Source organism: Lepisosteus oculatus, chromosome 12, assembly GCF_040954835.1.
Source record: "Lepisosteus oculatus isolate fLepOcu1 chromosome 12, fLepOcu1.hap2, whole genome shotgun sequence".
NCBI lineage: Eukaryota > Metazoa > Chordata > Actinopteri > Semionotiformes > Lepisosteidae > Lepisosteus > Lepisosteus oculatus.
This window is the reverse complement of record NC_090707.1, coordinates 7009703-7022500: the sequence shown is the minus strand read 5'-3', so window position 1 is coordinate 7022500 and position 12798 is coordinate 7009703. Positions and strand designations below refer to the sequence as shown.

Here is a 12798-nt window from a genome sequence, read left to right as displayed (position 1 = left end):
CAAGGACGGGAACACCCCTCTCCATGTGGCGGCGCGCTACGGCCACGAGCTGCTCATCAACACCCTCATCACCAGCGGGGCCGACTGCACCAGGTCGGTCGCTGATGGCCGCCGGGCCGGCCCGCGCTGGGCGGGCGAGTACCAGAGAGCCAGCAGGCCCATCCCCGCGCACCCTGCGCTGGGTGTGGTCCCGTCCCACACCTCATGCTGCCAGGACAGGGTTCTGGGCTTACAGGATCCCTCACCTGGGGTTCTGGGCTCGGCCTGTCCCAGCAGCAGAGGAAGGGGGGCCGATTCCTCACCCTCCCTGTCCTCTGCTTCTCCCACTGTAACTCGGAGTGAAGCTTATTGGCAGGACGAGTTGTGCAGGTTTCGCTGAAGCATTTGTACAGAATAGCAGCTGTGCACACAATGTATTGTAGCACAGTGTGATACAGCAAAGGTGACAATATGTTGTACAGTGCGGTGTAATATAGTATAGTGCAGTGCACCGCAATGTAATACAATACAGAACTGACAACGCGGCACAGTGTGATACAGTAGAATAGATCATATTGATACAGAACAGTAATACAGTAGAATAGATCACAGGGTGGTGCAATCAAATAGGTCACAGTACTACAGTACAGTACAGTGTGATGCAGTAGAATAGACCAGTGTGCTACAGTACAGTACAGTGTGCTACAGTACAGTATGATGCAGTAGAATAGACCAGTGTGCTACAGTACAGTATGATGCAGTAGAATAGACCACGGTGTGCTACAGTACAGTGCAGTGTGCTACAGTACAGTATGATGCAGTAGAATAGACGTTGGTGTGCTACAGTACAGTGCAGTGTGCTACAGTACAGTATGATGCAGTAGAATAGACCAGTGTGCTACAGTACAGTATGATGCAGTAGAATAGATCACAGTGTGCTACAGTACAGTACAGTGTGATGCAGTACAGTATGATGCAGTAGAATAGACCAGTGTGCTACAGTACAGTGTGCTACAGTACAGTACAGTGTGATGCAGTACAGTATGATGCAGTAGAATAGACCAGTGTGCTACAGTACAGTACAGTACAGTGTGATGCAGTACAGTATGATGCAGTAGAATAGACCACAGTGTGCTACAGTACAGTACAGTGTGATGCAGTACAGTGTGATGCAGTAGAATAGACCACAGTGTGCTACAGTACAGTATGATGCAGTAGAATAGACCACAGTGTGATGCAGTACAGTACAGTGTGCTACAGTACAGTACAGTGTGATGCAGTACAGTGTGATGCAGTAGAATAGACCAGTGTGCTACAGTACAGTACAGTGTGATGCAGTACAGTGCAGTGTGCTACAGTACACAATGCATTCTGCTGTGTTACAGTGCAGTTTTGTACCCCCTCTCCAGGCGTGGGGTCCATGGGATGTTCCCTCTGCACCTGGCAGCGCTGAACGCCCACTCTGACTGCTGTCGCAAGCTGCTGTCCTCAGGTACAAGCGAGGGGTGGTAAAGAGGGGCGGGGGGTGAAGATTGTGAACTGGGGGGTGAAGAACCCCTGGAAAGTGTCTACATTGCGCCTTGGGCTTGTTGGGTTAGTTGTGAGTACTGGCGGAGGTTTGGGGGTTATTTGTAGTCGTGAGCAGGGCAGAAGGGGCTGATGGCACAGCTGGGTGTTGGGGTGAGGAGGGGAGTGGGGTTCCATGTTTGGCAGTAGGTACGGAGTTATGTGACTGTACAGTGTGTGTGCCTGGTGTGTGTGTGCCTGACTGTGTTCGTGCCTGGTGCGTGGCAGTGTGTGTGTGCGTGCCTGGTGTGTGGTAGTGTGTGTGTGTGTGTGTGTGTGTGTGTGTGTTATTATGTGTGCGTGCCTGGTGCGTGGCAGTGTTTGTGTGTGTGTGTGTGTGTGTGTTATTATGTGTGCGTGCCTGGTGCGTGGCAGTGTGTGTGTGTGTGTGTGTGTGTGTGTGTGTGTGTGTGTGTGTGTGTGATTATGTGTGCATGCCTGGTGCGTGGCAGTGTGTGTGTGTGTGTGTGTGTGTGTGTGTGTGTGTGTGATTATGTGTACGTGCCTGATGTGTGGTTGTGGGTGTGAACCTGGTGTGTGGCAGTGTGTGTGTGTGTGGTTGTGGGTGTGAACCTGTTGTGTGGCTGTGGTGTGTGTTTCTGCAGGGGTGAGAGTCCGTGCTGTGCTTCTGGTGGAGTTCCAGCTGGGGTGTCTCCAGCTGAGCCCATGTATTTGCAGTTGCTGTAAGGCTGCTGTGTGCTCTCTTCGTTAAGGCTACCTCTGTGCGTGAGCCCTGGGATGGCGGCGGGGGAGATGGGGGGTGGGCAGGTGTCTGGGGAGCAGGAGAATGAGCCGATGAGAATAGACAGTCATGCGGATTTATCACAGTATCAGGCCCAGGCTTGATGCGCCCACTGTCTCCACCTCCTCTGTGTCCTAGTAATGCGGTCCGTGCATTAATGGCACCGTTTATGAAAGACGTCTAATACTAGCGCAGAATCTGCATTTAACCATTTTCCAGTTGTCTCCGTGTTCTGCTCTCTAAATGAAATTTGAAATGATTACTGGCGGGTATATGCGGGGATCCCGTTGTCTGCCCATAATGCATTGAACAGTTTCACCATAACCCCTCTTGAGTTACTGTGCGTTCAGCGCTCTGTGCTGTGTGCCCGAGTGTTGTTGGCTTTTTAATGACTTCTTGGCGTGACCCAGGTGCTGAAAGCAGTGAACCCACTGCAGTCCCCAGTTCTTTTTGTCACTGTGTGATTCCAACTTCTGCACCTCCTGTGGTCTCGTCCTGTCCGGTGCTATTCTCACCTGAACACAAAGGCCCTGTGTCTACTAACAGTGAGGTTTAGATGCCATACATCTGCCCAGGGCCGTGTCTTGGCACTTGACCATTCCTCCAAGCTTCGTGTAACTGGCACATTTGCCCAGCGGGTTCCAGACACCTGCACCTGTGTATCTGTATGTGTGGACCTAGCATGGAGCCCTGAGGGACACTGACCAACACTCAGCCCAGATCTTTCCCTCCTGCCTTTGCCTGTTCCTGCGCTGGAGATAGTGTTGAATCCAACTACACGGGGAGGAAGGGTGAGATGCTGGTGGGGATCCTTTTCAAAGGCGTTGGGGGGGGGGGCTGTAGGCTATGCATCCAGAAGAGTCAAATGGGGGTTATTTCTATTTCCGTATCCAGCCATTGGTCTGCTTGTAACTTGCGGTACGACACATAAGGAGTTAAGCACTTTATGTTTTAGAAAAATGCACTTGCTGATCTATTACATTAATCTTGATTTACTTGTGTATATATACCACTGATGTTTAAAGTCTGTCTCACTCATGGAACTTTCTAAAAGCCTCTTGTCATTTGCTTAATGATATAGTTTATCTCAAAAAAAGATCCAATTAGACTTGGGGCTGGGTGTATGGATATAAAACGTGAATTCAAGCTTGACTGACTTGACTGACCCACGCGAGTGCCCACGCAGAGAACTGTAAAGTTCATGGGAGAGGGAGGGGAAGTCGGTGGCCGTTTTTGAAACCGGCTGCCGGCCATCAGCGCAGTAGCTGAAGTCATACTACATTACCCCTGCCGCTGAAGCAGAAAAGTGGCGCTCTCGAAAGAGCAGTTAAACGGGCCGTCTGAGGCAGCCGGCGAGTTGGATAAAATAAAACACATTCCCTGGCTGCAGCTGGGCATGGAACCACTGAGCCAGGAAATCGGACAGCACAGTGCCTGTAGGAGGACTGTAGGGCCGGCAGGGTGAATTTCAAGTATTTATTTTATGCACCCCTGACCAAAGGGCCTGTGAAAACGCACTTGCCCAGGGCCCCAAACACTACAGGTGACTGTAATGCTGGAGGTTTCCTCACATGCAGAATCTCCCTCGGAATCCCACGCTGCCTGTCCCAGGAAGAGCGACTCTGGCCTGGCCTTCATGCCGGAGAGCGGAGGACACTTAACCAGACTCGTCTCCTCTCCATCAGCCTGTCTGTCTGCTTTCGTACTACTAACACCCATCTCTCTCCACCTCTCTCCCTTCTCTCCTGTCTTCTCCTCCCTGTCCTGCTCTTCCTCCCTGCCTCTTTCCTTCCCTTTCTCCTCCTCCTCCTCCTCCTCCTCCCTGTCTGCCTGTCCGTCTGCCGGCGTGTCTGCCTCTGCCCCAGGCCGGAAGTATAGCATAGTGTGCTCCTTCAGTAACGAGTTGGTCCTGTCTGCAGGCTTTGAGATAGACACCCCTGACGCCTTCGGGAGGACCTGTCTGCACGCGGCTGCCGCAGGGGGGTGAGTCCGCCCGGCTCAGCACCGGCACCCTGCCGGAGAGTCTGTCCCCTCCTGTGCCCGCCCCCAGCCCTCCTCGCCGTCGTCTTGTACCCGTGTCTGTCGCTCGGGGCGACTTCCTGTCCGTCTGCCCAGCCCCCTTCCTCGCGCCCCCTTCCAGAGCGGTGCCGGTGACGCCCCCCCTGTCTGTTTCCCGCAGGAACGTGGAGTGCGTCAAGCTGCTGCTGAGCAGTGGAGCGGACTGCAGCAGGAAGGACAAGTGTGGCAGGTGAGGGCGGGCAACAGGAAGTGAACGTGTGCGTGGGTGCGTGAGAGAGAGAGAGAGAGACTCACGGGAGCCTCTGTGTGCCGCAGGACGCCTCTGCACTACGCCGCCGCCAGCCGCCACTATCAGTGCCTGGAGCTGCTGGTGTCCTCGGGGACCTGCGTGAACGCCGCCGACCAGTGGGGGCGCTCTGCCCTGCATTACGCTGCTGCCTCCGACCTTGATAGAAGGTAAGAGGGGCACCCCAGTGTCCCAGGGGCGCGGTGTCTTCTTTGGGCCTAAAATCCAGTGCTTAATTACCGATCTCCTCGCCGTGCCAGGCAGGTCCTGTCTAAACTGCATGTTGTAGTTCTGGACTCCGTCATGGAGGCGGGTTTGCCCCTGGAGGTTCAGTTGCCCTCTTGCTCGGTGGGGTTGAAAAGCACGTGTGCGCTTGGTAAGACCCAGAACATCTTGGGGTTGTAATCCTTGAAGAGGTCTGGGAGTCTCTGATCGTACCATCGCAGGGCTTCACTGCAACTACTGCGTAGGATCTTAAAATACTGAACTAACAGATGCTGCTGGCGCAGAAAACGTTTCTAATGAGAGTTTAGCTGGAACCATGGAACCAAGAAGCCCAAGTTGCCTGCCCCTGCCCTACAGCCTGGTGGTCACAGATTCACATCCAGGCTGGGATGCCGGCCCAACATACAGTACCCCCTTCCCCGAGCCTCAGACTGTGTCAAACTCTTATCTGGAGCAACGAGCATATCTGTGTTTCTCCGTGAGCTTCACAGCGCGTGCAGACTCTTGCCCTTGACTGTGCAGCTTGTGCTGGTGCTCGATCAAACCGCCACTTTCAGGCCGAGCGCTAGGCATTCAGGTCAAGTGTGCAGCAGACGCTGAGCCGGTCTGGTCTTTTCGCTCACGAGCCACGAGTCATTAATAAAAAGCAGCGACGTCGCGCTGCCGACTCAGAGCAGAAACCGCGGTTTTGTCGGCGTGCTCTGCGCGGTCATGTCGCACCCAGAGCTGAGCTGTTAATGGCAAGTTGAAGATAACGTCGGTGCCGCCACTCGGCCACGCTGTAAACTGCGTCTGCCTGTGTGTGAAGACGCTGCTGTTGACCTGCAGGGAATGCATGTACCACAGGAGATTAGGAAGGCGGGATCAAGATTTAAAAACCAGCAGGGCACAACATGTAGGGATGAGACTGGACACACTGGATTAGGAGACAGGAAACAAGGAGAGGGGAGGGCAGTCCGTCCCCAGGATGTGCTTGACAGCACATATTCCCATAATATGTGATTCACACTGCCCACTGGGTCAGTATGGGTACAACTTACTTGATGGTGCATTGGCACCAGTGCCAGTAGGTTCTGCATTTAGCTACTGTAAAAAATAGGATAGAGTATCAGAACTGGGAATTAAGAGTGGAAAAGTGGGTATTTATTTTGCTGCTTATGTAGGGGGTGTGTGCAGTAATCGTGATCATGGACCCCTTGAAAACGCACAACTGTTCTTTTTCCTCATGGGAAACCAGCGCAGGCTGGCACATCTGCCCCTCAGGAGGCCTGTGTAAATGTTCCAGAGTTGGGCCTTCGGATGTTCAAGCACAGGGGGCCTTGTTCCTCCCCCTTCCCAAAGAAAGTGCCCTGAATTTGGGGTGAACAGTCCGTGACGCCTGCAGAGGAGAAATTCGGCCCGAGAGGCTGAGAGGTCCCCCCGTGTGGCCCCCTCCACAGAGGCGGCGCCCTGAATCTGGGAGGACCCCAGTATTGGAGCCGGGGCAGAGGGCTGGGGGGTCAGGAAGGAGCAGGAGAAGAGCTGTAGCGCATCGTGTTGCTCAGGGCGACGGGAGTGGGCTCAGCTCTGTCCTGTGATTGGTCTCAAGGAGGCGCGTGGTCCTGGAGCCGGAGAGCGAGGGAGTGCAGGCGGAGAGGGAGAAGGAGGCCGCGCTGTGAGTGAACCGGGGGTCCGCCCCTCCCAGAACTAACCCCCATTCTCGCCGAGCCGCCCGTCAGTCTCTCTGCCTGTCTGTCTGTGTCTGCTGGCTGCGTGATGCCAGGGGTCGTTCATCAACACCGCATGGCCAACACCTGAATACTCACCGGACTCAGCACTGAGGCCACACATCCCCATACTCCTGGACTGAACACTGCTGACCCTGAGGCCACACATCCCCATACTCCTGGACTGAACACTGCTGACACTGAGGCCACACATCCCCATACTCCTGGGCTGAACACTGCTGACACTGAGGCCACACATCCCCATACTCCTGGGCTGAACACTGCTGACCCTGAGGCCACACATCCCCATACTCCTGGACTGAACACTGCTGACCCTGAGGCCACACATCCCCATACTCCTGGACTGAACACTGCTGACACTGAGGCCACACATCCCCATACTCCTGGACTGAACACTGCTGACACTGAGGCCACACATCCCCATACTCCTGGGCTGAACACTGCTGACCCTGAGGCCACACACCTCCACACTCCTGGACTGAACACTGCTGAGCCTGAGGCCACACATCCCCATACTCCTGAACACTGCTGACACTGAGGCCACACATCCCCATACTCCTGGACTGAACACTGCTGACACTGAGGCCACACATCCCCATACTCCTGGGCTGAACACTGCTGACACTGAGGCCACACATCCCATACTCCCGGACTGAACACTGCTGACCCTGAGGCCACACATCCCCATACTCCCGGACTGAGCACTGCTGACACTGAGGCCACACATCCCCATACTCCTGGACTGAACACTGCTGACACTGAGGCCACACATCCCCATACTCCTGGACTGAACACTGCTGACACTGAGGCCACACATCCCCATACTCCTGGACTGAACACTGCTGACACTGAGGCCACACATCCCATACTCCTGGACTGAACACTGCTGACCCTGAGGCCACACACCCCCATACTCCTGGACTGAACACTGCTGAGTCTGAGGCCACACATCCCATACTCCTGGACTGAACACTGCTGACCCTGAGGCCACACACCCCCATACTCCTGGACTGAACACTGCTGAGTCTGAGGCCACACATCCCCATACTCCTGGACTATTACTTATTAATATCTGTTGCAGTGCAGTAAACCGCTAGCAGAATGATAGTGATGACTTCGTATTGTCCCATTCCTAGCTGGATTTCCTACCTGTGGCTCTGGATCATCCTGGCTCCACCAGGGTGAATAACCCCCTCGTGTCTCTGTGTGCTCATGTGACTCATACAGTTCCTCCGGTGTCTGAATCTTCTTCCTGTGGTCCACATTCCTTAGCTCATGGGGCGTTCTGTCCTGAGCACTTGTATCGAATGATGTTGATTTCTCCTTCTTTGCTGTCTGTCTTATGGGCTTCAGTTTGCTGATTGCTGTATCATCAGAATTACAAGACAGAGCTCTGACATGTTGCTCTTGCAATTCAGATTTTTAGCCCTGAGGGGAGCCTGTTTACTGTGAGAGTGTTGTAAAACGCTTGTTTCGGTCTGTGTTTCCAGGATGAACCCTCTCCCTTCTTCAGCCCCAGTTTCTGTGCCTGTGAGCCTCTGTCCGAGCAGGCTGTGCGCGTGTACTAACACCCACGCCCGGCGCCGTGTCTTGCAGTGATCTGGTGTAAACGCTACCCGCTCTCTCTCAACACGCTTGCACCCTGGCCGTTGTCCCCGGTGCGGCCTGGCGATCCGACGCAGCGCGTGTGCTCCCCCTGCCGACGCCGGCGCGCTGGTGTCCGAGACCCCCCCGCCCCCCCCCGCCCCGAGGCTCCGCTGCCTCACCGGCTGTCTGTCTCCGCGTGCAGGTGCCTGGAGTTCCTGCTGCAGAGCGAGGCGGAGGCGACGCTGCGAGACCGGCAGGGCTACAGTGCCGTGCACTACGCCGCGGCCTACGGACACCGGCACTGCCTGGAGCTGGTGAGACGCTTTCCACAGGGCCTATCCTCAAGCATCAACTCAGGAAATAAAACCGATCTTACACCGATCTAGAACTATGATCAAATTAACCAAATCCCATTTGCGGGTCTGGAAGATGGTTCAGTTCATGACTTGCGGCCTGTCCTCCTGGGGCTGTGTGGCTCTGTGTGGCTCAGACCCCCAAGCAGGGATAGGAGGCCCCCTGATCACAGATGAACAATAGCTGCCCTTCACATCTCTAGCCTGAGCGCAGAGAGGCCAGCAAGGACCCAGCAGCTGTGCAAGTCTCTGGCAGCAGGGTTAAGGAGTCATGAGCTCCTCTGTGTGGAGGAGGAGGGTCTTTCTGGTGTGTCACTCTGGACATGTGTGCCTCCCGTGTCCGGTTTCTCGTCTGGCTGTACTTCCTGCGGGGAGCCATGTGTTTCTGACAGCCCTGCAGTGCTGCACAGAGATGGATTTCTCTCTCCCCCCCTGCGGTGCATCTGCTGTGCCCCGTAGAGATTCCCGAGAGATCTCTCGAGATCTGCAAGCTGCCTGTCGCATAGCTCGTGTGCAAACTGGTGTCGGCAGCTAGACGTTATAGGCACGTTACCCTATTGTGACAGATTTGCATAGATATGAATTTGATCTGATAGTCAGTGTGTTTTCACTGGCGCGATTTGCATACGAGCCTGTAGCCGAGGCTGGGGTTGTGGCAGGTGGAGTTTGTCCGTGTCCCCGCTGCCTGCTGTTGGCTCTGACGGCGCTGTTGCTTGTTTTCCAGCTCCTGGACCGAGAGGAGACCCGGCTGGAAGACCTGGGCTCCCCTGGATTCAGGGGCCCCCTGCATCTGGCGGTGGGTGTGAGCGGGTGTCCCCCTTAGACGGGGCGGTGTAGCCGTGCCCGACCTGCACGGCGCTCAACGCTGCCCCCTGTTGTTCCCTAGGCGTACCACGGGCAGTCCCAGGCGGTGGAGGTGCTGCTGCAGGGGGGCTGTGAGGTCGAGCGGGTGGACGAGGGGGGCCGGACCCCCCTGGCCCTGGCGGCGCTGAGGGGCCACATGGAGTGTGTGCACACCTTGCTGAGCCAGGGCGCCTCGCCCAGCACCCGAGACACCGTGTGTGGCAGGACACCGCTGCACCTCGCTGGTAATACTCTCGGTGCAGGGGGGCCAGGGTTTCTGTCTGCTCTGTCCCACGAGCCCACCTGTCAGAGCTGGCTGTCGCTCAGTGAGCTCCACAAGCACTGCGGCCTTGACTGGGCGGACCGGACCCCACCAGAGCCCACCAGAGCCCACCAGAGCCCACCAGAGCCCAGCACGTCCTGGGGAACCCCAGTCACAGTCAGCTCATGACATGGCCCAGACATCTGGAATACAGGGCTCACCTTCTGCTCAGTTCAAGTGCTTTTGGAGAACGCTATTAGTACCGAGCTAGTTCAAGCAGGGAGCTGCGTCAGCATGCGTAGGCTGCAAAGGAACAAGTAAAGGTTTATTCCAGGCTGAAAAGAGAAGTAACACAACGTTTCGGTTGTAGAGCCTTCTTCAGGTGTTGAGAAGCCTTCAGGTGACACCCGAGGAAGGCTCCACAGCCAAATCGTTGTGTTTCTTTCCTTCTCTTTTCAGCCTGGAATGAACCTTTACTTGTTCCTCATTAGTACAGACTTCAACATGCAGAATAAGTCTGACTGTGCCCTCTTGAAAGTTGCTCCTGAACCCAGGGCTGCAGTTTTGCAGTGTCTTGGTGTGTCCTACAGTGTGAGAAAAAGCAGCACTCACTCTTTTCCCGCTGTTCTCTCTCTCCCCCCCTTCTCGATTCCCTCTCCCTCCTCCTCCCCCTCTCCCTCACTCTGCCTCCCACCCTCAGCGATGAATGGCCACACGTCATGCCTGCGACTGCTGATAGAGGGTGCTGACAGCACAGATGTGGTAGATGCCGTGGACTCTCAGGGACAGTGAGTCTCTCCAACACCACCCTCGTCTCTCTTTTATCAACTGTGTTCATACTGCACATGGGGGAAGGCGATGGCTATTTTATGCACGCCATGAAAAACGTATTGCATTGCATTGTTGTCATTAATGGTAGTTTAGTAGCAGAATTAGTAGCTGTTAAAGAGTATAATGAATAATGGTCTCATAATTGCTGGTAGTGTTCACAGCAAAAGTAGAGCCTTTGCCATTGGACGCATTATTTTCAGTATAGAGGATCTGCAGAGAGAGGCTGAGCCCTGACCTTTGCCCTCTGACCCTCAGGACACCCCTGATGCTGGCAGTCGCGGGTGGTCATGGTGATGCTGTGTCTGTGCTGTTGGAGAGAGAGGCCAGTGTGGACATTGCGGATTCACAAGGCCGCACTGCGTTGCACATTGGGGTTAGTGATAAGGCACAGTACACTGTACTGGACAGGACTGTAGTGCACTAACACTGCTCTATACTGTAGAAGACCAGACTGGGGTGTAGTGCACTAACACTGCTCTATACTGTAGAAGACCAGACTGGGGTATAGTGCACTAACACTGCTCTATACTGTAGAAGACCAGACTGGGGTGTAGTGCACTAAGACTGCTCTATACTGTAGAAGACCAGACTGGGGTGTAGTGCATTAACACTGCTCTATACTGTAGAAGACCAGACTGGACTGTAGTGCACTAACACTGCTCTATACTGTAGAAGACCAGACTGGGGTGTAGTGCATTAACACTGCTCTATACTGTAGAAGACCGGACAGGACTGTAGTGCACTAACACTGCTCTATACTGTAGAAGACCGGACTGGACTGTAGTGCACCAACACTGCTCTATACTGTAGAAGACCAGACTGGACTGTAGTGCACTAACACTGCTCTATACTGTAGAAGACCAGACTGGGGTGTAGTGCACTAACACTGCTCTATACTGTAGAAGACCAGACAGGACTGTAGTGCACTATCACTGCTCTGTACTGTAGAAGACCAGACAGGACTGTAGTGCACCAACACTGCTCTGTACTGTAGAAGACCAGACAGGACTGTAGTGCACTATCACTGCTCTATACTGTAGAAGACCAGACAGGACTGTAGTGCACCAACACTGCTCTGTACTGTAGAAGACCAGACAGGACTGTAGTGCACTATCACTGCTCTATACTGTAGAAGACCGGACAGGACTGTAGTGCACCAACACTGCTCTATACTGTAGAAGACCAGACAGGACTGTAGTGCACTATCACTGCTCTATACTGTAGAAGACCAGACAGGACTGTAGTGCACCAACACTGCTCTGTTCTGGAAGTGACTGGACTGAACTGTCAGCAGTGCACCTCTGGGTGAGTGACTGGTCTGGACTGCTGTCCTGCTGTCCTGACGCAGCGACGAGACGTTCCGTACTGTCCCAGCAGCTGTGTGGCCGGGCCCGTGCCGCAGAGTCACTGTTCCTCTCTCCCCCAGCTGCTGTGCGGACAGGAGGAGTGCGTGCAGTGCCTGCTGGAGCAGGAGGCGGCCGTGTGTGTGGGGGACGCTGCCGGACGAACCCCCTTGCACCTGGCAGCCGCTGGGGGACACGCTTCCTGCCTGAACGAACTGCTGAACATCGCTCTGTCTGAGGGCTCGCCCCCTTTCCGAGACAACAGGGGCTACACCCCACTGCACTGGGCCTGCTACAGCGGTACTGCACTGAACACACTCTGAACACACGAGACACTGGCTTTACACTGGGTACAGCTGTACTGCACTGGACACACACTGAACACACTGATACACTGGCTTTACACTGGGTACAGCTGTACTGCACTGGACACACACTGAACACACTGATACACTGGCTTTACACTGAGTACAGCTGTACTGCACTGAACACACTGACACACTGTCTTTATACTGGGTACAGCTGTACTACACTGGACACCCACTGAACAAACTGATACACTGGCTTTACACTGAGTACAGCTGTACTGCACTGAACACACTGACACACTGGACTACAGCAATACTGCACTGAACACACACTGATACACCGACTTACACTGGACACACAGCTACACAGACACAGTCTGACTGGTGTCCACATTTCCTCAGGTCATGAGAGCTGTGTCGAGGTGCTTCTGGAGCAGAAGGCCTGTCGTCGTTTCGAGGGGAACCCCTTCACCCCACTGCACTGTGCAGTGTGAGTGTCACTAACGCGACTTCGGCTGAATTCACTGCTGTTGTGCGATCCTGTAGCTACAGTATGAGTGTGTGTAGTGTACAGTCATGTTGTTGTGTGATCATGTAGCTATGAGTGTATGTTTGTAGTGTACAGTTGTGTTGTTGTGAGATCCAGTAGCTGTGAGTATCGCATTGTTTATATACAGCATATATGTGTGTTGGACCCTGTGCTCAGTGCTGTGCTGTGTTGACTGAT

General features: G+C 54.4%; 1 protein-coding gene across 9 annotated transcripts in view; it reads left to right on the top strand.

The window, feature by feature from the left end:
* ankrd44 (ankyrin repeat domain 44) overlaps positions 1-12798 on the top strand; it is a 34110-nt gene that overhangs the window by 16063 nt on the left and 5249 nt on the right. For 4 of the 9 annotated variants that reach the window (XM_069196465.1, XM_069196464.1, XM_069196472.1 and 1 more), the window contains exons 10-22: positions 1-93; positions 1389-1471; positions 4153-4270; positions 4467-4535; positions 4622-4762; positions 6406-6471; positions 8334-8445; positions 9209-9280; positions 9371-9572; positions 10290-10377; positions 10676-10793; positions 11847-12063; positions 12474-12561. The exon at positions 1-93 is cut by the window's left edge and continues 22 nt beyond it. In XM_069196465.1, the coding sequence (XP_069052566.1) occupies positions 1-93; positions 1389-1471; positions 4153-4270; positions 4467-4535; positions 4622-4762; positions 6406-6471; positions 8334-8445; positions 9209-9280; positions 9371-9572; positions 10290-10377; positions 10676-10793; positions 11847-12063; positions 12474-12561 (1467 nt within the window). The remainder of the gene's footprint in view (positions 94-1388; positions 1472-4152; positions 4271-4466; positions 4536-4621; positions 4763-6405; positions 6472-8333; positions 8446-9208; positions 9281-9370; positions 9573-10289; positions 10378-10675; positions 10794-11846; positions 12064-12473; positions 12562-12798) is intronic. The other 5 variants (XM_069196468.1, XM_069196466.1, XM_069196470.1 and 2 more) reach the window with 3 other exon arrangements.